The following is a 25,209-nucleotide window of genomic DNA, read 5'->3' on the forward strand; positions in this document are numbered from 1 at the left end:
CTTTCAGTACTGAAAGGCCACAGTAAGGTCTCCATGTACCCTTCTCTTTTTTTTTTATATATATATATGTATGTGTATGTGTGTATATATATATACACACACTATATGTATAGATAAATCTATAATTAAATGTGTATATTTATACAGACCACATGCTCAGCACATGCATATGTGCTCTGAAAGGTGTAAAACATGTGTATGTTATTTTAATAAACACAGAAATATTTCTGATTTAATCTAATATCTTCAGAAAGAATAATCTCATTGCTTACAATGTACTAAAAGTTTGATTCAGTGGAACTGTTTTCACAAGTAATACCTGGCCTTAGAAAGGAAGTTTATATATATATATATATATTTGTGGTGTGGAGAGATTAAAACACTGAAGTTTCATGAAGATAGGATATGTTTGCTTTAACGTCATATTTTTAGTAACAGTAAAACTTTGTATTTACTGTGATTGAAACAACTTACCTATAACCACTGTGGTCTTAAAATCTGGATGAAAATAGGAAAAAATAACAAGTTTTGCAAAAACATACATTTTGATTGTTAATGATCACATTTATTGCAGCAGTGCCTACAGATTCTTAGGAACAGGATCAAAGTTTTGTAGACATAAAATGGCAGAAAATCCCTGCCCAAACTAGTTTGCAATCTAAATGGGCAGGACAAATAAATATCAGAGAAGGAGATTTGCCACACAAGTAAAGTAAATAATGTGGCAACAAGAAGTACAGATATTTTCTCATTTTCTCTGATTTGTTTTGCCGAAGCAAAGAATACATAGATAACTTTCCTACATCATTGTAATTTCCATCTATGTATAAAATACTGCAGGACCTACCCTTTTAAGTTGAATTGCATTGGGGTTTTTTTAGTATTTTAATAAGCCTTTTGTGTTTCTTCTTAAAATCACTGTTGTTGATTATTAAATGCACAAAGAAAAACGGTTCAGGTGTTCTGTAATGAAATATTTTTATGTGTATCAGCTTGTCCTAACTATGAAAATATAAGAAATTAGCTGAGATTGTTTGGTGGGCAGAAAGGAGCAGAAGTGGCAGTAGAGGGGAAAAATTACTAAGGCTTGTCCCAAAAGATGCTTATAATATGCATTTGTATATTGTTCTTTGAGAAAGGGTATGGAACTGCGGTCACTGCTATGGATGTGATGCACTTGAATTTTCCCTGCTTACTCTAGTTTTATTTGTGGAAGAAAAAGAGAAAAAAAAAAAAGGCATATGGGGGGGGTTAGGCGAGGTCTTAGTGACGCTGCTGCTAATGCTGCGTGGGAGGCACTTTGGCCAAGAGTCAGAAACAATCCCTACGAGCTGCAACACTGACGTACAACTGCCTGTCTTTAAGGGCCTGACTTCAGAGGGAAACGAGTCTGAAATTTGGCATGAAGTCTCCCCACGCAGCAGCAGCAGCTAATGAGAGAACTAATCACATAGAGACATGGTTTAGTGATGGTTTTTATCAGAGTTTGGTTGGTGGTTGGGCTGGATGATCTTAAAGGTCCCTCCCAACCTAGACAATTCCGTGATAGAAGAATACATTCTGTTTTGTGGATTCTATTTTGATAGGTTTAAATTTAATAGACAGATTGAAATAATGGGGTTTTTTGATAGATTTGAATTTAGGTGTTTCTACTTGGTTAGATAACCGAGTCTCTTTGGGAAAGTAGGCTTTTCTAAAAGTTTTGGCTCACTAGTAGAAAGCTGGAGGACCTGAAAAACTTGGGCAAAAGACAATTCTCATCAATAGTAATCCTATCAGACAAAAGCAAGTAAGTCTGAAAGTGAGTTCAGTGCAAGTTGGATGGAAATATGATGACTGTTGTGTAACAAATCAAGAGTTTAAGGAAGAAAAAACAAGGAGACATTTTTTCAAAATTCCCTAAACAATTCACTGAATTCCTAGTAGGAAAGAATCAAGATAGCAAAGAAGAAAATACTATACTTGTAAAAAAATTTTTTAAACCCTGTGCATTTGGGAGGTACTGGGATATAAGTATTTAATAATATGAGAATGACGTTTACAAATCACAGAGTTTATGAGGCTGCATGTATTTTAGTGTCCCAGAACCACAGCTGCTTTTTGGGAGAGATGTATGCATGGAGTCCTGGTAAAATCAAAACAGTAATGCTGAGACACAGTGATCTTTGTTCATAAATGTTGCTATAGCATTACGGTTTATAGTGATGTTTTCTATTTGGATATTTAACTACAATGCTGCAATGATTAAAGTAATCTTTCTCAGATACAAAGTCTGTGAAACAGGAATTGAAAGTACTTTGTGGAAACGTAACTGAGAAATTACAGGCAGCTTAATAGTTTTTGTGTTAGTAATCTCTCTATTTTTAGTTTCCTAGCCTTCAGGCAGAGAAGCGATCAGTATGGTCTTCTGAACTGTAGCTATAAGCATGATCTCTTTAAGAATCTTGCAAAACTCAGAAGTTAGAAAAATCTTGGATTTACTTGCAGTCTGTCAGAAATTGTTGCTTTGCCTTTGTGCAGTGTTTTTTGATACAATGCTGTTTCTTGTGACTTGTGCCCTGATTTTGTTTGCTACCACAAGGAGACTTTTGTTTCAAACAAAACCTTGCGGTTAATTTTCTGCTAGGTCTTTTCATGAAAAAGGAAGGTCACGGCTTATAGCATTTGTATTGTCACTGCAAAGGACTGTACAAACTGTTCCATGGACCAGGATGTTTCTGTGATTAATGCTTGCTACATGCTTGTTTAAAGTAATATTTTCCTTTTTACAATTTCAGAACCCGGTGTGTTATTAAGACACTTGTGTGAGATACAAATCACACTTTGTGAGGATGAATTACAAAGTTACCATCATTGATCCATCCATAATTAACATGAAGTTAAGATAAAGACATGTTGAAATATTTTAAAGTATTTTCTTTAGGGTTGGTCCTAACGTCAATTTAGTAGTAAAATAGTACAGTATTGAAGTGACACTTGAGTTTAATGTATTCTCATCTACAATTATCAGTAGCAAGTACCAGTGCAGATTTTTACTTATCGCTTACCCACATAGTTCTTTGTATTTTAAATATTTTAATATGTGGGCATGATACAGTTCTTTGACATTTTACAATTTGTCCTTTGTTTGCATGCAGCGAGGAGTTATGGGCGAAGACGAGGTAATTCACTTCTGTTTGTTACAATACAATTAATTCTGATTGAGCTGTTACTGATCATTACGATTAATTAATCCAGATTGTTGATTATAAACGCTTATCTGCATGTTGTCTTAGATTGGGGAAGACAGAGGGTGTGAGGGACGGAGGGGTGCGGTCTGGATTGTTACGATCATTGATCTCTTTCATTTTAGAGTTTAAATTGCCAATCCTTTAATCAGTTAACACACTGTAGTTCTAACTATAATTTGAGTCTTGCTATTGGCTACTGCTTGCAGTTGTCCCCTGAAATACACTATTTGCTAGTTGTTCCAACTCATCTTCTTGTGCTTCTGTAGAAGTGACAGTGAAAACTAAGTCTTTCATAAACTTCGCAAGGAATCTTGTGACAATTCTTAGAAACAGTAAACAGATTTTTGTCGTATAACCTAACATATGCTCACTCACCTTGGAAAAGTGACACTGATTTAACTATATGAGGAAGTGACCTGGGGTTGTTATAAAGCGTGCAGCAAAAACATCAAGATCTTTGATAGCTTCTGGCGTTCCCAGTGTACACATAAGTTGATGTGTCTCTCTCTTGGTCTCTGCCTTGGTTCTTACCTGGTTGCTTGGTGGACCTAATGGAGAGTGGAATGATGATCTAGATCACGGGCAGTGTATGTAACAGTACAATGGTATTTTGACTGTTCTGCTTAATTCTTTTCACTGTCATAAAACAAAAACTAACAAGTATTTAAAAGGGCTTATCCTTTTATTTCACAGTCATTGGGAGAAATGTGAAAGCTGAGCAATCTACCTTTTTGCTGCCTTCCCCTGAGAGACATTTGAAAGTGGAGGGAGAAGTATTAGTAATCACGTAGAGCGTGTTGCTCTAATCTGTTGTCCTCTGTGTCACCTTAGCTCTCTGAGGAGCTGCAGTGCTTTTGGCAAAGCTTTTCCCACATTACAGTAAAACTGATGGCTCCAGTATCACTTCCGATGGTTTAATTTGTCCTGGCAAGAGCGCCTTAGATTCTCATTGTTCTTAGGTTTTAACATTGGTCTGTGAGTTAAAAATAAGTCATTCTGAGGATTAGCTTTGATTATTTTTCTGCCTATATACTTGTGTGTATTTTAAGTTGGAGTTGTCTAAGAATAACTTTCTGAGAAACTCAAAAACATAATTTTTGTGCTCCAAAGAGACACCTTCCTTAAGTATAAATTGTGTGTTGTTTTTTAAAAATCAGAACAAAAACCTAACCCCCTGCACATACTTCAGTATGTTTGTGGCAATATTCTAATGCCAACAAATTTATTAAATAGTTTCTTTTTTCCTGCAGTATAGAGGCTTGCGGAGATAAAGAACAAATCTATATGCTTTTTATAAAGAGAACCCAGCAAAATTACAGTCATTTTAGATTTAAGATGTTAAGATACTAAGAATAACTCTTGTATATTAGTGAAAATTACACTTTTGCAGTTTGCTGCGAGTTCCTGCAATTTGAGTCTGATTTCTTCTTTTAGCCACTTTTTCCTTGCGTTGTCACTATGATAACAGCTCCGTATTCTCCACCATCCACATCAGTAGTTCAGAAATTCACTGTTACGTCTTGATTGTGTAACCAAACGTCACCTCTTTTTCATGTACCCGTTTACGATCCGATCATCCTCATTAGTCTTCATCACTGAAACTCATCGGCACATTACTCAGTGGCCACAGTCTTCACAGCATGATCTTGCTCCTCTTACGTCTGGATAGATGATTTACAAGGAGAATCTGCCTGGCTCCTTCTTCCAGCTGTGTTAACTTTCTGTTTCTCCCTTGCTTCCTCACTGCTCTGCCCCGTTGAGCACCAGCCAGATGCCTCTGCTTTTAGAGCCACTCCACTGATGTTACCATAGCAAGCAAGGATGCCATCTCTTGCTCCCCGTAGTCTCAAACACACGTTACCACCATTCCTAAAGGAAGGAAGGACCTCGCTGCAGCTTTCTGCATTTACTGGGCTCCTCTCCATCGGGTGCTACTTAAGGACATAAATACGAAATGCCACCACAAAGACGTAGTTGCAGCCTTTGTTACTTTGCACGATCCTGTGGTCCTGCTTTTATTTTGTGATCCTCGTGACATTTGATGATGTTTGGTGGTTTTCTATCATCTTTGTGTCTTTTGATGCACTATATTTTTATTAAGGATTTAAGTTACCCAACTAAGGTCATTGGGCATGACCATAACGTAGACCATTGGCCAGGATGTTTGCTGTCCCTTTTCCAGCCTTGTCCTTAAGCACTTAGTTCTCAAGTGGTCTTCTGGAGGTGAATGGCTTTCACCCTGCCCTTGCCCCTAGCTGATCAGCACAATGTCTGCAGGTGTTCTATGGGGCTTTCCTTCTTCTAGTTTTCCCCTGAGAGGAGATAAAAGTGACAGGCTGGGGTTTGGCTCACGGCTGAAGTACTGCAGTCTCAGCTCTCAGGGACCTGCTGCGACTGCCTGTGGGTTTGCAGTGGGTGAATCTGGAAAGATATTGGCTATTTGAGAAGATAGAAGATTAACTTGCTTCCCAAAAGCGTGCTTGGTTGTTTTTTGGCTTTGCTTGCTTGCTTGTTTTTGGAAAGCAGTTGAGGTCATTAATTATTACTTCAAAAATAAGTGAGAGAGAAACAGGGAAAATTGCACTTCAGGAGAAATGGTGATGTGTGGGGATTTATTTTGCTTCACAGAAGTGTGTCTTTTTGGGCTTTTTTCAGTTAGAAGACTGACTTCTGAATTTGCAACTCTCATTAATCTTTCAGTTGCTAATCTAAAGCAGTGAAAGTTTGAATAAGCTAAGGTGTATATCCTGACCTTCCGAATCTTTTCGGTTTTAAGTTCTCTAAAATTTGTAATTATGGAATGGAGGGGAAATAAGCAGGACAGAACTACCATGTTTTCACTCCTCCCTGGAATCCATACATCTGTTTTGATCAGTTTGCATTTGCAAAGGCATCCTGTGAACTTCTTGGATTTTGCACTTGCTTTTCAGGGTAACTATAATCTTACTGCAGTTTGCTATATGTTAGGAACCACCACAAGGCTTTCCTCCAAAACTGTGGTAAATTTGAAAGTGAGATGGATAGATAAGCACCGTGACTCACTTCTCAAGTGTTACATTCTGCACATTTATTAAAATTCTCTTTTGCTTCCTTAGAAATTAAATCTGTTCTTACATTATCAGCATCAGATGCCTTTAAAAGAGAAAACATACCTATTTTAAACTTCTTACTGTGTACATGTTTTTTCTGTTTCCCTCTGTTCAATTAAATTGTAAGATTTTTAGACATGAAGGTGATGGAAGTTACCAATTTAACTTGAAGCTAAACCAAAGGCAGACTAATGAACCTCACTTCAGCAGCCCTTAATATGATCTCTTCAAAAATAAGACCCTCTATTTAAAAGCAAATTACTACTCTCCTACTGGATGCAGCAGAGTAACTACAATATAATGTAGTATGAAATAGTATGCTTACAGTGGTGTCAGCTTGTGACCTTGAATTTCCTTTTTGAAGTTTAATACATTTTTAATTGTCTTAATTTTTCTTTAAACTAATGTGTACTTTTCTAATATCCAGACTGCTATTCCTCCATTCCCTAAAATTACATCACCCTGTACTGCCACAAAATTACTATTTTAATGTATATTATTATCTTTTCTTTTTAAGGCCGTTCTTCCCTCTTCCCAATAGATGATGGTTTGCTGGATGATGGTCATAGTGATCAAGTTGGAGTCTTGAATTCACCTACCTGCTATTCAGCTCATCAGAACGGAGAACGAATTGAGCGTTTTTCTCGGAAAGTGTTTGTTGGAGGTCTTCCACCAGATATTGATGAAGGTGAGCTGCCTGAAAACTAAGTGAACTGTGTTTGGAGGGAGAAATAAAGAGACATTTTGAAGAACTTAAGTGAAGTAGTAGAAGTAATCCACCCCACAAAATAATGTTGTTGTGCAAAAGGCTACAACTATGGGTTTCTTTGAGAGTTGATGGATATATCCATCAAGGTTGGATGATTGAGCTTAATATCACTTGATGTCATCCATTTCTTTTGGTTTTGAGATGGTTCAGTTGTCTGTGATTCTGCACTTGCAGATTGTAGAGTTGCATTTGATGCCTAGAATTTGTGCTCCTGCTTACCTTGCATGTTCCTTTCAAATACATCCTACTTCTTCATAGTGTCCTCTATCTGTGCCTGCTTTATTCTCTATTCATAGAAAACTTCTATTAGTAATTGAATTTCAAATTCGATTTTACTATTACCTGAAGATCTCAGAAGTGGTTTAGAAAGGTTAATATTATTCCTGTTCATAAATAGAGGAACTAAGGCAGAGGAAGGTCAAGTGGCAGAGCACTTTGTGATGCATTGAAATAGAATGTACCAGAGAATCTCAGACTGTTACGTGATGATGCAGTTGGAATTGCTTTGTACAATAGTGCCGATCTGAAATAATCGTGCTGTTTAATATTAGGTTTCTCCTGTGCAGATAAATGTAAATTACATCCTAGCTTTGTAATGCAAACAGAAGTCCCTTTACAAGGTTCATTGTAATCCTTGCGTAACTTGCAAACCAAACAAGCTGACTATGGGTAATTAACTTTCAGACATGGAGAGACCATATTTTGGTTTCATCTTCATTGTGATGCTCTCCTGCAATGTGCTTAGGGATTTATTTTAATATATTTTAGCTTTTTTGATGCACTTTAACTTCTAAGTCAAATGTGCTCTGCAGCTTTTTAATACAACTGCTAAACAAACACATGTGGAGATATATTTTCTTTCTTTCCTGCTTGTTTATATGCTGATGGCAGGGTGCAGCTGAAAGAAATGGAGCATATTTGTGTCTGATGAGTTATTGCTCTTGTAGAGTTTAGGGTTGTTTAGCTTTTTCCTCGTGGCCAGGGTTCTCACAGCCAGTGACAGGAAGGAGTGGCCGGGACAGAAAGACATCACAAAGTTGTGCAATTTAAGGAAGTCTCGCACTGATTTTCACCACTGCCTTTAGTCGCCCATATGCTTCTGAAATGCTGCTGTTATTAAGCAACCAAAAAACAAATGTAAGCCTAAAATCACCAGAAATATTAACAATTTGGAAGATATGTCTATTTGAAGTGTTTTTTTCATGAGAGTTGGAAGTTGTGGGGTTTTTTTTACCATGAAATGTCAATCTTTGCTAGAAACAAAGATCTGTGATAGTACTTCTTCATTCTGTTATGTCATTTATTTTAATTGCAATTATTATACCTGTTTTTAGATGAAATTACTGCTAGCTTCAGACGATTTGGACCTTTGGTAGTAGACTGGCCTCACAAAGCAGAAAGCAAGTCATATTTTCCACCAAAAGGTAAGAGAGTTGGAAGGTTTGACTTACCTCTGAGTACAAATCTTACTCCGGGAAATAGTCTTATATTGTATAATTTACAATTCCTGTAAACAGTTAATCACTCCGGGAAATAGTCTTATCTTTTTTCAAAGGGTATAATTTACAATTCCTGTAAACAGTTAATTCTGCAGTTTCAATGCAGGTTCAGACGTGCTTTACACACCATGTCTAAGAGTGCGGAGTGTTGTTTTAGTATCATGCTTGGTTCGGTGCTGGACTCTTGAGGGATCTCCCATAGTCTGATTTCCCTTGTATCAGATCACTGTTACGTAATTGGAGGTGTCATTAATCATAAATTCTGTATTTGCATTTCTGTCTGGTTTCCAAAACTGAAATTTGATCAAACTTTTAAGACCAAATCATAGATAAAAATTTTTGTAGGAAGTTACAGGCAGGATTCAGAAGGAAGTGTTTGGGCACCTATCAAGATAATCAATGTTCTGTTTATTTCAGTTTTAGCATGCGAACTTCCTGTTGAAGCCCTAATTATATTTTTTTGATAAATGATTAAATACTGGTTTTTAAATTTCTAGATTTTTTTAATATCACTTACAAAGTGTTGGAAAAGTGAACTTCCTGATGAAGCCCTAATTATCTTTTTTTGATAAATGATTAATTACTGGTTTTTAAATTTCTGGTGCTGGTGTTAGACTAGATGTTTTAATATCACTTACAAAGTGTTGGAAAAGCCATTCTGTCGTTTAAATAATTAAATTATGTTGCACATCTCTGAACAAGTACAATCATGTATTGGTACATATTGGTACATATAAAATAAATGCAAAAATCTGATCCAGATACAAAAGCAATGCAGAGGTTATTCATTTTGTAGAGAATGCAGCAATTCATTCCTTCCCTGGAAGTGACAAAAGTAGGTGTAGTGCCTATATAAACCGATCCTTCATTTTTTTTATCTGACCATTTATGCTGGGGAAAAGACAGAATTATTATCCCAGATGGTCCTCTAAAGAGTGGGAAAAGGAATTGAAAGTATTTGAATAGCATTTATGAACACTACATGGAAATTCTAAGACAAACAAGGAGACTTCAGCTTTTTGACTGTCAGCCTGATACACAAAACTACTGTCAAGTTAAATTTGATTATCCAAGGGAGTGCATCTCTCTTCGTAAATTGCCAAGAGAAATTCTTGAGGAGCTCTTTGAGGAAGATGCATCTCAAGAGTCTGTGATGAATATATAGAAGACGGAAGATGTAATATATTCTTACCTGAAAGGAATCGATTCTGGCATTCATTTCCAATGAGATAGTCCTGTCTCAGCATCTGAACATCTTCAGAATAAATTTCCATACTTCCTCATTTAAGAAAGCCTTTTGAAATAGTTGGAATATTTATAATTACCACAGTAAAACAAACAAAAAATATGAAAAACCAGTATTGTAAGCAGAGCTTCTTAAAAGCAGAAAACACCAGATAGAAGAACTTCAGCCTGATGTAATTATTTCAGGAAACACTTGCGAACTAAGTGTTAAGTTGATTTTTCCATGGTCCTTATTTGGAATTTACTAGCACTTACTGTTCTTCAGTCTTAAAACTTGATTCTAATTTTCAGTTTACTGCATTATTCAATGTTGTCTTGTAATGTAGCCTCACACATTTAAAATACAGCGTAGGTTTCTGTATGTAGATACTCTGGAAATACATCTTACTATTAACTGCTGAATATTACTGTGTATATATCTGGTTTTTTGCTGCAATAGATATGGCCTGTGATTATTTTGTGGAATAATTTCTTAAAAATTTGTCTGTCTTAAATATTACTTGGGTGGGCAGGCAAGAAGTGTATATACATATGTTTAATTAGATGTCTGAAACTGCTAAAGATACGCTAAATACTAAGAAAGATTTGAGATTCATCAGTAATTAGCAATTTAGAAATATATACTATATTAGCCCAAGGAGTTGTTTTTGGTGTGGTGGGTTTTTTTACTTTTACCTTCCAATTTCTAATTTTTTACTCTGTATGAATTCAATTCAGTGTATCTATTTGTGTTTTTTCAGTCTCTTTTGAGATTTGACATAATATTACTTTCCAAACACAGCTCGGAATTTATCCTGTTCTGGACTGATTTACGTAATTATCTTCTCTGTGGTGAAGAGATACAGCCTGCTTTTTTGGTGTTTTTCACTCTTGTTCAGTTTTCCAGGCTGTGGTTCCTTCCAGGTTCTCTGCTTACAGAAAGTCCTGAGGGAAGGCCAAGTTCGTAATAAGTATTTCCTTGCTTGAAGAAATACAAAAAGTGTCCTGATCCATCAAGGCTGGCTGCCTCCTGAGAAACACCAACTGCTTGTTCTTAGCTAACTCCATTTTGTATTGGTTCACCACAAAATTAGGCCTGAAAATACCAGGAATTTTAAAAACTTCACGCTAATCTTACAAGGAAACTCTGTGCTGAAGGAGAAAAAAAATGATTCTGTTGAGATCAAAGTACAAAGTGTGTAAGTGATCTGCCAACTGTAATGGAGAATTCCTTCCTTTCTGACTTGCCACTGTTTATCATAACTCCTGTTGCTACGTAGTTGGCAAATGGACTTATTTATGAAACAACACACATGTCCAAAGCAACTTGCTGAGGTGAGGACTCCTTCTTAGGATAACGAAGCTCTCAAAGAAATGGTGCTGTGAGGATCTGCAAATCCAAAGAAGGCCTTTCAAAATATGCCCAGTTGTTTGCCTGCTCTGTGCTATTTATAGTCAGTATCAAACAGAGGATAATCTGATTTAAACAGGGCAGTATCCCCAGCCTTTTCTAATGGTCTGGGTGTTTCTGTTACCTTCTATCACAGCAGTTGTGCGGTAGCTTTGTTTATTCAAGGTTCTTAACTGCTAATTTAGACCTGACTGAAACAATTAGGTGGAAAAATGTCCTGTTTGTAGTTTAGGAAACAGAACTCCAGGTCCATCCAAGTTCTGTTTAACTTGTTACCAGCTTATTTGGTGACATTGGGTAGGATTGAACTCTGGATTCAGGCAAGTAACTGTAGGTGTCTTCATGTGTGATTAGTGTCTAAGCTTCCTTTAATCAATGGGAATCTGGCCAATGCAGTCAGTGGAGTACAGAAGGCTGTTCAGGTCACCGTAACATAAGCCCATTGAGCTTGATTTATTTACCCAAACCCAGGATGTCTAAAAGATTTACACAGTTCTGGCAAATGTGAGACGGTACCTATTGAAGCCCCACATCGTTCTGGAGCACCAGCTGAAGGTCAGGCAAAGTACTATAGAGGATAAATGGTGGTGGACACCTAAATTTCATAGAATCAGTGAATGTTTAGAGTGGGAAGAGACCTTAAAGATCATGGAGTTCCAACCCACCTGCCATGGGCAAGGACACCTCCCACCAGACCAGGTGTCCCACTTGCTCAGCTCAGTAACTGTCCAGATGATGCTGACTACATTAACCGGATCTTTCTACTACAGTAGGAGCTTAAACACAGTCACTGCAGAAATGCAAAAAATAGGTGTTTTGGTCTTGAAGTGTAAACTGCTGCCCCCAGCCCAAAAGTGCCTCAGCTAATAGCAGTATTACATTATTTCAGCCTGCATTTTTTCACTGCAAGGCTGTTTTGGAGTTAATTCTCCATCAAAAAAAATGACTAGACTGAATAAGTGAAAGATTTATGTTTTAAAGATTAAATTTAATTAATGTGGTGATGAGATTCTCTTTGAAGATGAATAGATTAAATGTGTATCCTTACCAAACGTGAATTATTCACATCCTGAAATGTGGATCCATTGTCTGTATTATCCTTCAGTTTACACAGATTTTTTTCTGATTTAAGCTAAGGTGCAGCATTGTGTGAACAGGAATTGCACTGCACTGAGGCCCTTTAGTCTCCTCTGGGGAGAGTCTGTCAGGACAGCAAAAGAACCAACCCCCAAAACAAAATACAACCGCACTGACTGGTACAGACAGTTCCACACTGCCTTACGCTGATTTTCTTGACTCCTCCTCTAAGCCACTGGCAATAGGAGTTAACTGGGGTTTGATGGAACTTAAACCTACTCTCTGATTTCCACACAGAGTGTGCATGGCAGAAAAAACATCCTTTTTCCTTTTGGTAAACTTCCATATTACTATGAAATAAAGAAATTACACCTTGTGTTAGTTACCCATGTGAATCTAGTCTAGAATGCTTTGATTTTTATTAGTTCTTTATGTAATATAAAAAAACAAAAGCATTGATTCTTGTGTATAAGCTGGAGAGTTGGTTTGTTAGGTATTTTAATTCCTATGAAGGTTTAATTTGGTAATACAGCTAGGACCCTTCAAACTTGCCTGATTTCTTTTTCCAGTGCTGACCCAGTACATTAAAAAGAAAAAAAATTACTTAATTTCTTGGTCTTTTTTGGTTAGGAAAGATGCCAACTTAGAGTAAGGATGCTTATAACCAATGCAGTATCTTTAGTATCAGGGAATGTAGTTCTAAAGCAAATTATTGTCTCCAGAAAGATTTGGTTATTCTTTGAGGTAAATTTTGTGAGGATAGGTATTATCAAAGTCACCCACATTGGTTCCCTTTGAAAACAGGGTATTAATAATAGTTCCAGTGCTATGCAGAGGAATTTAGTCAAGTGATGAACACTAACAGGGGTTACCTAAATTTCATCTCCCACAGGAGGCATATATTCTGGTAGGGGTGCACCTGAACAAGAAATTTTTATAAGGTTGCGTTCCATCTATTAGTTTTCACCTTGTGAAATCTGTACAAAACACACAAGCTTTGTCTCTTGGCAAGTAATAACTGATCGTGACCTGCTACTGTTGGTGTACATATGACCTAAAGGTATGAAGCAGCTTCCTTCAAAGGAAACTATTAGAGTAGCTTTGCTTTTCCATTGTAAACAGACTTGCACTGCTGTTGGGTGTGAAGCTGTTAAATGACTCATGTGGTACACCAAAAAAACAAGAAACTAGGGAGTTAAGTTGTTTTGTGGTACAGTAAGACATCTCCTGCTCTTCACCCTGTCTCTCTACCATGTTTCAGTTTGACATTTTCAGTGGTGCCCAGTGACAGGAAAGAGGTAACAGGCACAAACTTGAATATAAGAAGTTCCATCTAAACATGAGGAGGAACATCTTTCCTTTGAGGTTGGCAGAGCCCTGGAACAGGCTGCCCAGGGAGGTGGTGGAGTCTCCATCTCTGGAGACATTCAAAACCTGCCTGGACATGTTCCTGTGCAACCTGCTCTGGGTGGACCTGCTCTGGCAGGAGGGTTGGACTAGATGATCTCCAGAGGTTCCTTCCAACCCCATGTGATTCTGTATTATTGTAGATCACTACTACTCCAAAAGGCTAGTTGATCTTTTCATTATACTTATACATGTAACTTACCACCAGCCTATTAGCTTTGCAGATGTTAAACATCCACAGTAGTTTACAAACTACGGATGTTGAGGTGAAAAATCCTATAAAATCATATATTGAGAAAACAGAAAGGGTTAAGAATAAAGTCTGTGCCATATGGTTGTTGGCATGTGCTACCTGTAGTAACAAGAAAAGCCCTAATTTATGACATCTGAATGAAGTACCTAATACAAAAGTGTGATTTCTCTTTGCAGGCACTTTCTAGCTAATGAATATAGGCTGGTTTCCTGTGTGGCTGGTGTTCTTTGGAGAAGTCTCTGGCTAAGGTGTAACTGATCTGTGCCAGGAAATGCACCCTGGTCCAGGGCAAGTGACGGAGAGGGGTTTCTTTGCAGACTTTGTGAGTCCAGCATTCTTTGGAAGGGATTGACTGTGTCTCTGCATGACTGTAAAATAGGAGACCTGAGCAAATTATCATCTCTAGCCAGCTTTCTTCTCCAGGAGAAGTGGTTGTTTTCCTCCAGACTAGACTTGGGGAGCAAACTAAAATGCCTTGTAAATCACTAGGACTAGAGCTGAGGAGCAAAACTACATTCTAGTCCAATTTGTTAGTAAAGACTATACCCTAACCTTCTCCGTGTCTTCAGAAGGGGGCTAGGACAGCTAAGCTCAGGACACAAGCCTATCTGATGCTTTAAAATTTGAGTGGGATCAACCCAGACATGGTGTACATTTTTCAGATAATGTTGAGAAAGCAGTATTAAAGTATAGTTTTCGTATTGCTTTGTTTACATTTATTTCAGGTATGGTAGGATACAGTACTCCTAATTGTTGTCTCAACAAGTTCTTGTATTTGAATATAATGGCTGTATTTATGTATCAGCAGTTACATGGCAGTACCCTTCATTTGCTTTAGGATAAGAACTGATGGAAAATCAGCATCTGGCAAATTATTTTACGTGCTCCTGGCTGTGAATCTTACTTTGTACATCTGATCCCTTAGGCATTATCGTGTGCATTTAGTCCTCCCCTTGATTAATCAAGTCTTTGCACTCCTGTCATTCTTGCACTGGGCTCTCCATTCAAGCTGGAATGTGTGTGCCTGGGTTCCACACAAGTAGGGACAGTTACACGGGTCTGGTCTCACTCGCCTGTGCCAGTCTCTACATGTCCTGAGTCAAGCAGTGAGTTTTGCAATTCTAAGATAAATACTGAAAGATATCCCCGTTAAAAGATATTTTGAATCTAAATAATTATTAATTAAACTCAAGCTAAAGAGATTGTCACTAAAATACGTCATTCAGCAATGAAAAATGGACTTCACAAGAAAGTGCTTCAGCCAAAGCCCAAAGATTCCCTACAGCGTATTTGTTAAGAAACTAAATAATATTTACATAAATAATATAGACTACATAAAATGTTGTGGTGTGTCCCTTGTAGGCAGGTATGATAGGTCCGTGGTATGAGGGGTAAGAAATGACTAACAAGTTATTAGAAAGGCTGGTTTCGTCCTTACAGCTTTTTCGTTAAATACTTTTGTTCCCTTATATCTAAAATCAGTTGTGTGTTTGTTTCTCTAATCTTACGTTCTTCTTAACACATTGATTCTTTAATGCTTTTCAAGGTGCACCCTACCACCTTTGCCTTATGACTTAAGCTGTCAGTTTGCAGTAAGACATTACCAGTGATTAACTGGCTTCTCTCAGAAAACCAGTATCACTTCCAAAAGGCTTGGTGGAGCAGCCATGCTCCCTCTTGCCAAGCCCACTCCAGAGCAGCTGCTTCAGCGTTTACTTTTCCATCCAAGTAATACAACATTAACTTCATGTGAAAATTCCACACTTGGTAGTAATCTCAGAAAGAAATGTGGATTTATAGTCCTTTTAAAATTCGTTTTAGAATAACAACCCCAATTGCACTATTGGGCACCTGTAAAGTAAAAATTTTGTATATAGCATTGTACTGTAACTGTTAAAGTATTCTAACGTGTGAGGTTCTTTGCTTGTCTGGCTGTTTTTACTGTAGCATCAAATAAGCATTTTAATTCCTATTTTTGTAGCGTTTGGGAGGTTTGCTGGGTCACTTATGTAACAAAGTACTTTGATCTAATCTCTAGAATAGAGATTAGTCATTTGTGCCAAGTCGGATTTTCATTGTATAATGTCCGTTGCTGCCAGTGAATTATGCTCAGCCGAGGCTTCCAGTACATGATAGAGCAGACATGTTTGCTTTTATTTGGTTATTCGTCTCTTTTGACAATTATTTTAAGGATAGAAGTATTTGCCTGGACTTCTGCTGATCATGGCAAGGTAGAACATAGTTCAAGAAGATGACTAATAGCAAGGAATTGGTTTGATGTTCTTTTACTTTTGGAGTAAACACATTTGTATGGAAAAGTCACTGGCAAAGATGATTAAGAAAGATAAGAGGAAAAATATCAGTTGGTTTGGTTTTGTTTTTTTCCAGGTTACGCATTCCTCCTGTTCCAAGAAGAGAGTTCCGTTCAGGCCCTGATTGATGCCTGCATTGAAGAAGATGGAAAGCTCTATCTATGTGTTTCCAGTCCCACTATCAAGGACAAGCCAGTAAGTAAACAGTAGATGGCCTGCAGGCTATAGCTGCCGTCTGTCTGAAGCTGCCTTTGAAAGGATGATGATGAAAATAATCAAAAGCAAACTACCGTTGGGAGAGCTCAACATCTGGAACAGTTGGATGGTTTTAAAATTATAGTGTTTTGAATTAATGGGATTAAAGCAGAGCACCTAGACGCGCTACACTAATGGGGTTATGACTGTTTGACAGAGGCTGATAAACATAAATCCACAACGTAGTGAAACTTAAAGTGGCATACTGTTTTCTGTCCCAATTTAATAGGTTCAGATCCGTCCCTGGAATCTAAGTGACAGTGACTTTGTGATGGATGGTTCCCAGCCGCTTGATCCTCGAAAAACAATTTTTGTTGGAGGAGTCCCTAGACCACTAAGAGCTGGTAGGTATAATCTGTGGCTATTTTTAAAAGTAGGAGATTATTGGAAATAATTTGAACCATGCATACTTTTGTATAGTCACGTATGGATAGATCTAGATATATACATATAAAAATAGAAGACTGTCATGATAGGTATACAATATTCATGTATTCCTACCTTTCTCTAGTAACTGTTTTCATCTGGTTTTGGCCTTAAGTCACTGTTCATCATTGAGATTTCCTGGAAACTATTACCTGCCTAAAAGGCTGTAGAAAAGATTTTTATCATATTAGCAAAAGTGTAATGTAAACTATGTCATGAAAGAATTTGTTTTTAAAATAATGCTATGAAAACCTCTCTGCCGTGCTCCGTGGGTGTGTGGAGCTCTATTTGTACTTGCTTGTCACTGTGCATTAGCTACTCTTCTACTACTATGGGGTTGCAGTTACTCTTGCTAGTATGGGCAAAGCAAAACTGGAGATGATAGAGTACTTGAAGGAGTAGGAATAGAAGAAAAAAGGAAGAAATTCAGAGAGCTAGCACAGTCTGTATGGGACAACACTGTATGAGATTTTAGGACTCTTTCTAGACTCTCATTGGAGTGCATGAAGGAGAAATTAAATGTTTCTTTAGCTGTGGAATTGCTGATCTACAACTTGGACAGTCTGATTTGTGAGATTGACTGCAGCAGCCTTTTACAGTATTTTGTGGTGGCCTTCTAGTAAGTAGGTTGAAGTGCATGTTGGAAATAGAAGCATAATATACTGTGGTTCAAATCCCCATTTCTGTTAGAATGACTCCTGGACTTCATTAGTCTTCCATAGTTTGTAATGAATTTTATTCTTACAGAAAGATGAGCTTTCAGATGGAAGATGTAGGAGAACCAAGAAGTGATAGTGCAAATTTGGGGTATAAAGAATCTTAAATTTTTCTATCTTGGACCTGCAATGCTCAAGCTTTTTTGTTATTTTGCTTTTAGGACTGTACTTTTGACTGTAGCACAAGCTCTTTAGATGAGTGTAAACACAGTATGTTCCAACTGCAGATTAACTTTTTTCTTTAAATTCGGTCCACATACTCCAGATTACTCTGCTGAATGCCTGTGATAAATTTAATAGATGCATTCTTATGCTTAGCTTTCAGAAGCCCTGTATATGTGAAAATGAACCTTTTATGGCATTGTGAAATAAGCATCATACCTTCACAAAGCAGTAAAACTTTAGGAGACTTTTCAAACAACTATTGAACAGCAATAAATGCTGACACCTTTATACCCTAATATGTTAGTACTTTCCACCTAAATGAATTGCAAAACTGAGTTAAGTATAAAACACCACTAGAGGCTTGCTGAAGTACTTGATTTGTAAAATTTGAGATTTTTGTTTCTATGAACTTTCTGTGAATCTATTGTTAAGTGTAGCGCTGTAGAGATAATCAAGCTCTGATGAAAAGATGCTGACTGCATCTTTAAATTCAAGAAGGACACAGAGCATTAGGACAACCAGAGAACATGTACCAAGGAATTTGTGGCATGTGGATCTATTTTATACAGCTTACATTCCATGCCTGCCCAAAAAGTCTTTTGCTGTAATCCCCTGAAGAAAACTGCCCCGGAATTTCAGTTCCAGGTTATCAAGGACTTACAAATCCATTGTTCCTTGGATGTATGTACCCACAGGGTGAAAGAACCGTCTGCTGAGTATGTCATAGCTTATTTCCTGTAGGTTTATATTTCTTGTTATTATTGTTACATTGGCTGTTGCCAAATTAATTACTAAAATTAGCTGTTTTAGTACTTTTAAATACAAGCATATTATATAAAGTTTTGTACTGTAAGAAGAGTTTAAATTCACATTATTTTGTTTCTTAACAGTGGAATTGGCTATGATCATGGACCGTCTCTATGGTGGAGTTTGTTACGCAGGAATCGACACCGACCCTGAGCTGAAATACCCAAAAGGTGCTGGACGTGTTGCTTTTTCCAATCAGCAGAGTTACATTGCTGCCATCAGTGCTCGGTTTGTTCAACTTCAGCATGGCGACATCGATAAACGAGTAAGTTACACAGAAATATAAAAAAAATGAATACCCATGAGAGTGATGATCCATAAAAGAACTTCTCAGGGTGTGGTAACATTGCGTTTGATTGTCTCTCATGCTGGATTCTACATTCTCTTAGTGTTCTCCTAACTCCACTAGTTCCAAGAGTTAAACTGTGAGAGCCCCCGACCGAACACCACGCATTCCACAAAGCAGCAGTTTGTTCTTGGGACATATGTTAGACCATATGTTCTTCCCCTTCTGGAGTTCCTCGGTTTGTTGTGTATGGGCGAAGGGCTTGAAAAATCTTTTCCTCTCCCTTGTTCTAATGAAACCAAATACTGTGATAATTCCTCTGTCGTTCATAGGAAGCTCTAGTATTCGTTGGTTTGAGATTAGCTCTGTATTTGCAGCTGCCCTTAATTTCAGCCATCATTGTCAGTGCTCAGCACTTCAGAAAATCAGTCAAGCTCAACACCTAAAATACAAAATGTCATATCTTTTCTGTTTGAGTCTTCCGAGGATTTACGAATATACATTTCTGGTTGCTACAGATGCTTATTGCTAGCTAAAGCAGAATTAACTTTTCTTAAGAAGACTGGTCAACTTCATTACTCCTAATTAGAAGAGTAGCAAAGAAAAATGGCATCTAAATTATGTCAGCTTTAAGTGTCACTAGTTTTGATGTCAAGAGCTGCAGAGGTAGTCACTGGTATTAATAGATGTTCTTTTTTTTTTAAAAAAAAAGGTCTTAGAGGAAGAACAGTTGAATAAGTAAAGTAGTTCAAGGTCCAGTCTCCTCTACAGATCACAGACACAGGAAAACAAAAGTAGTGCAGTTGACAAAAGTCTGCTGTGGGAGGTAGCACGCGCTTCTCTCCTTGCAGATAGGCAGAGTAATACAGCTTTACATCTGTCTCTCTGACACTGCTTGTCTGATGAGCTGAAATCCCCAAAAATGGTCCTTTCCAGAGGATGAGTTAACAGGAAAAATGTCCTCGACACTGTGACTGTGTGAGGGGGAAATAAAAATACTGACCATCTTGCTTTTGAGTGTTTGGACAAATGGGAGTAAGAACCAGAATCCAGAACTCCTTCTAAAGAAATGCTAAATGGGCCTTTTAGCTTCAGAATCAGGTGTAGCTTCCTGTGATTCAGGAACCATCTTTAGTGGATTTGGCCGTAAAGTGACCTAACTGTCACATTAGAGGTGGACAATTGGGTCCCATCCAAACTAGTTCTTCCTCAAAGGTGGTGGACCGGAATGCTGTAAACGAGGGGACACTTAAATCTTGGTCTTCCTTTTACATATGGGAGTGTCCTTTGCAGTAGGGGAGGAGATGGGAGACCAGAGATGCCATCTCATATGAGAAAGGAAGGCATGAACCTGCCTTTGAAGGGCTGCGCTTCCAAGTAGGTTGGTTTGTTGGTTTATTTTTTGTGAGGATAGATTGCCAGAGATTTTAAGTGCTCTTTTTGGCTGCCGAGCAGCATCTGAAATGGCAGGGCTTGCTGTTTGCAGAGAAAGGGATATAACTTGTTAATGTGTGATATAACACTGAAATATTTAAAGGGGGAAAGGCAGTAAATCTCCAGTAAAACAGCAGGGATGTGCTGCAGGCCTCTTGGAGCTGGGACAGGGGGAAAACCCCACAAAATCTACCCCAAATGCTAGATTTCAGAAGCTCAGCATTTGAGTTGTGTCCGTGAGACTTAAAGCAGTAGTCAAATGATTTCTTCAATCACTAATAAAAAAAGAAATAAAGGAAAAAAACCCACATATAATTAGTATCTTTAGATGTTCCTGGGCTAGAGAGATTGAGAGGCAGAGGGAAGGAAGTTCTAGGCTTTCTCTTTAGATACTTGAATTCCCAGTGTCTTTTTTGATTGTTAAAATTTGTATTCTTTCCTTAGTGTTGCATCTCTAATTCTTGAAAATTATTTTTTTATTCATATTTTCTTAAATCTGGAATTGTGGGAGTTTTTATTAGCATCCTTGTGTGCTACTCCTGGAGTGTTTCTCTTGTGTTCACTAAGTATTTTAGTACATTTGTCTTTAAACCTTGTGATGGGGAAGGTTTATGAACATACTTATTTCAGAGAAGTTTTAATCTTTATTTTTAAATCATCTTCTCTAATTAAATCATATGGTCTTTCCTAATAATTTACATGTTTATATTCCTACAATCCAGTTACTTGTGTTACTGAGGAGTAATAGAGAAGAGCCTTGTTTTAGGGAACGCCTTAACTCTTAGCTGTTTCTGAAAGTATGAAAAAAGCTATTTTCACAAATAGGGCTTTTTGTTCCATGGAGTTGGTGAACTAATGCCTTTTTAGGCTCTGAAAATATTGTGAAATGAGTATTACTGCTGATTTACAGACAAACAAGCAATTCATATGGATCTGTAAACTACTGCTTCTGCAAAGGCAGAAGATAGACCTACCTTGGGTACTGCTTTCCCCTGAGATGTGTATGTCTGCTGGCCAATAAAATATTACACATTTCACTCTGAAATCTTAGAGGCAGGCTGTTCTCCTCCCCTTTACCTTAGCATAACCTTTCTATACCAGTTTATATCCAGTTTCTGTAGGTCTGCTGCCCTTTCACATTCTTCTCATAAGCAGTTTTGTCTGTGAGAAAGTCTTTTTTCAGTGCTAAATTTTGCAGTTCACCTGTTTATCCTACTGAACTTTAGTTCCAAGTTTTTATAGCATTTTTTTTTTTTGCAGTACCTTTTCCTACCTTAATTGGAAATTTTAGTGTCACAACCACTTAACAAACATCGTCTGTCATCTTAACTTCTTCCTCACCTAAGTACTCCTCAGCTCCTCTCCAGTTCTTTTGATGTGTAGATATGTTTACTTTCTCTAACAGATGGTTTTCTTCAGTAAAGTGCTTCTCATCCTGTTTTATCATGTATGAAAGCTCAGCTCCAAACATTTCCTTGAAACTCCTTTGGAGTTTCAGCTCCAAACAATTCCTTAAAATGTTGTTAACTTTGGCATGCAGGCAGTTCTGCATCCACTTCATGGAAAGCTTCCATTCCCCAAAGTGCTTCTCTGATACATTTGAAACCATCTTCATACCGATCTCGGCACATTAATGCGCCGGAGCTTAAAATATTTGCTGCTTCATCCTTTCCATAATTTTTATCTACACACACACAGTTACTGCGGGCAGTGGCTGGTTACTGGGAAGTTTGAGGATAACTTGTGATGAGGGACCTGGAGCATCTCTCCTACAAGGAAAGGCTGAGGGAGTTGGGTCTTTTTAGTCTGGAGAGGAGAAGACTGAAGGGGGATCTGATCAATGCCTATAAATACTTAAAGGGTGGGTGTCAAGAGGATGGGGCCGGTCTTTTTTCAGTGGTGCCCAGTGACAGGACAAGAGGAAATGGGCACAAACTTGAACACAGGAAATTCTATCTAAATATGAGGAGGAACTTCTTTACTTTGAGGGTGGCAGAGCACTGGAAGAGGCTGCCCAGAGAGGTGGTGGAGTCTCTGTCTCTGGAGACATTTAAAACCCACCTGTGCAACTTGCTCTGGGTGGACCTGCTTTGGCAGGGGGGCTGGACTAGCTGATCTCCAGAGGTCCCTTCCAACCCTTCATCATTCTGTGATTCTGTGATAAGGCGGATTGTTGGAGGAAAATAAGAAGTAGAGCTTGTACTGAATGTAATTACTGGAAGAAGCATTCTCTATTTTAAACACAGATGCATTTACCATGTCAAGTGTGACCTCTACTTTCTGGAGCTAAGAAAATGAGGACTGTTCTGCTCTAAAACTTTTTGGGGTAGCTGTATGTGCAGGTTTTTTTCCTCCGGAGACACACTGGAAAAAACCAGCGTTTTAAAGTTCATATTATTTCAAACATATTTTGCCTAAGTATAGTACATAAAGTCAATGTCTGTATGTAAGCATTCTTCTCAGGCGATAGTATCTCAGAAAATAATCTCTTACAGCAGCGAGTTTTAGTATGAACTGGAATAATTCTTTTTGCCAACCAAAGGCAGAAAGAAAATACCATCTTTAAAAGTGAGAAAGATGTGGAAGACAACAATACATTCCTTAATGGTGGAGTCAACTCAGTTTGTGTTTTATTATGAAGTTCTTCTTCCTGTCTGATGGCAGTCTGTAACAGCTCGGTTACGCAAAGACATAATGCAAATTTACCACTGGCCTCCTGCCACTTTTCCACTCCGGCAGCCGGAGGAGTTTGGGAGAAAGAAGCTGTGTAGGACAGGTGGTTTTAGCAGCCTGTAGACTTGCAAAATGGTCATTTAAAAATATTTTCAGAAATACATTGAATGCAAATTTCTCTACAGCTCAAAGCTACAAAAAGGACAACTCACCAAAATCCGTAACTCCAAATTTCACCGTATTTTAGAAATAGGGAGTGAATTTACAGGGGACAGGAGCACTAAAAGATCTGTATTCCAGCCTGCAGAAAGTACTTACAGTTTGCACACAAAAGTAGTGACGAGGTTTATAATTGCTTTTTTTAAAAGTTTAGTATTTAAATGGTTACATTCTCGTACGTTCAATTATTTTGTGCGAAACAGGATAGAGTTGGGTGTCATTTTGAGGTACACTCAGGAGCTGACGAGATGAGTTGGGAGAACTTTAGGCTTGTTTGTCTGTTTTCTGCAGGTACTTCCGTGTTGTCGTTTGCCAAAAGCATCCTTCCAGAATAAATTAACGGGAGGTTCTGGGCTCCCCAGTTCAAGGACAGGGAACCTCTGGAGGGGGTACAGCAGAGGGCTACAAAGATGATTAGGGGGCTGGTGCATCTGTCTTATGAGGAGAGGCTGAGGGACTTGGGTCTTTTTAGTCTGGAGAAGAGCAGACTGAGGGGGAATCGGATCAACACCTATAAATACTTAAAGGGCGGGTATCAGGAGGATGGGGCCCGTCTTTTTTCAGTGGGGCCCAGTGACAGGACAAGAGGAAATGGGCACAGACTTGAACCGAAGCTGCATCTAAACATGAGGAGGAACTTTACTTTGAGGGTGGCAGAGCCCTGGAACAGGCTGCCCAGAGAGGTGGTGGAGTCTCCGTCTCTGGAGAGAATCCAAACCCACCTGGACACGTTCCTGTGCAACCTGCTCTGGGTGGACCTGCTTTGGCAGGAGGGTTGGACTAGATGATCTCCAGAGGTCCCTTCCAACCCCATATCATTCTGCGATTCTGTCTAGAGATCTAGAAGATCTAGAAGATCTAGATCTAGAGATCTTCCTTGAACCATTCTGTGATTCTGTAAGTGTTGTGCTTACTGTACGGATATACCTGTAGCTGCTGAATGATAGAGTAATAACTGTGTAGTTAGATAAAGGCGTTAATATGTCTGATTCTGGGCTTTTTACGTTTTAAACCAGAAGGACCTGAATGGCCTCGTGTAACTGTTAGGTAGGACCAGGTATGAAGTAGCCCTGTTTTCTGTTCCGCTCCGACAGGTGGAGGTAAAGCCATACGTGTTGGATGACCAGATGTGCGACGAATGCCAGGGCGCGCGCTGCGGGGGGAAGTTTGCTCCTTTCTTCTGTGCCAATGTCACTTGCCTGCAGTATTACTGCGAGTTCTGCTGGGCCAACATCCACTCTCGGGCGGGACGGGAGTTCCACAAGCCATTGGTCAAGGAGGGGGCTGACCGCCCGCGTCAGATCCACTTCCGCTGGAATTAGAACATGGCGAACCAGCATCTCCACAAAGGAAAGAAAGGGTGCATGTGGCTTACTGTGTTTGGAGATAACTGACATGCAGAAGAAATAAGTGCATTCTTCTGCTTTTCACCCCAGCTATCAATACATGCATCTTTATCAGCAGCCAAAACACTACAAAGCCTCTTGTTTTTCACCAAAACCCTACATCTCAGGCTTACTAATTTTTGTGATATTTTCATGTTAAAATAAAATGTTTTTTTGTATTTTCTCCAAGTTATTTTTATATGTAAAGTTAAAACTAGATATGAGAATGTTTTTGCGTAGGGGCACACAGTCTGCTGCTATATTTAGTGGGTGAAGCGTGCACTTATTTCTAAACATGGGTTTTTAACTTCAAGATCTGCCCCAGTAATTTACCAAAGGTAGCAAAATAGTGAAGATGGAATATGTCTGCTACAAAAAGCTTATTTTTATTGTTGTTGCTATTTTCAGTGTATACATAAACTAAAAATTAGGGTTGATTTTTTGCTCTCCATTTTGACTTGCAAGAAATAATACCTCAAGATAATCTGATTTATTAGCTATTTTTAAACATTTTTAATCACAAGCTGTATTAGCTTTGCTGCTATATAGGTGTTATGTGTAATGCCACCTAT

At 38.3% G+C, this 25,209-nt stretch overlaps 1 protein-coding gene across 1 annotated transcript in view; it reads left to right on the plus strand.

The window, feature by feature from the left end:
* Nucleotides 1–25,209, plus strand: part of CPEB2 (cytoplasmic polyadenylation element binding protein 2) — a 56,740-nt gene that overhangs the window by 28,278 nt on the left and 3,253 nt on the right. The window contains exons 5-11 of the mRNA XM_014937038.1: nucleotides 3,138–3,161; nucleotides 6,837–7,007; nucleotides 8,423–8,512; nucleotides 16,348–16,466; nucleotides 16,756–16,870; nucleotides 18,724–18,905; nucleotides 24,347–25,209. The exon at nucleotides 24,347–25,209 is cut by the window's right edge and continues 3,253 nt beyond it. Coding sequence (XP_014792524.1) covers nucleotides 3,138–3,161; nucleotides 6,837–7,007; nucleotides 8,423–8,512; nucleotides 16,348–16,466; nucleotides 16,756–16,870; nucleotides 18,724–18,905; nucleotides 24,347–24,574 — 929 coding nt within the window. The 3' untranslated portion in view covers nucleotides 24,575–25,209. The remainder of the gene's footprint in view (nucleotides 1–3,137; nucleotides 3,162–6,836; nucleotides 7,008–8,422; nucleotides 8,513–16,347; nucleotides 16,467–16,755; nucleotides 16,871–18,723; nucleotides 18,906–24,346) is intronic.

This window comes from Calidris pugnax, unplaced genomic scaffold, assembly GCF_001431845.1.
Source record: "Calidris pugnax isolate Ruff unplaced genomic scaffold, ASM143184v1 scaffold49, whole genome shotgun sequence".
NCBI lineage: Eukaryota > Metazoa > Chordata > Aves > Charadriiformes > Scolopacidae > Calidris > Calidris pugnax.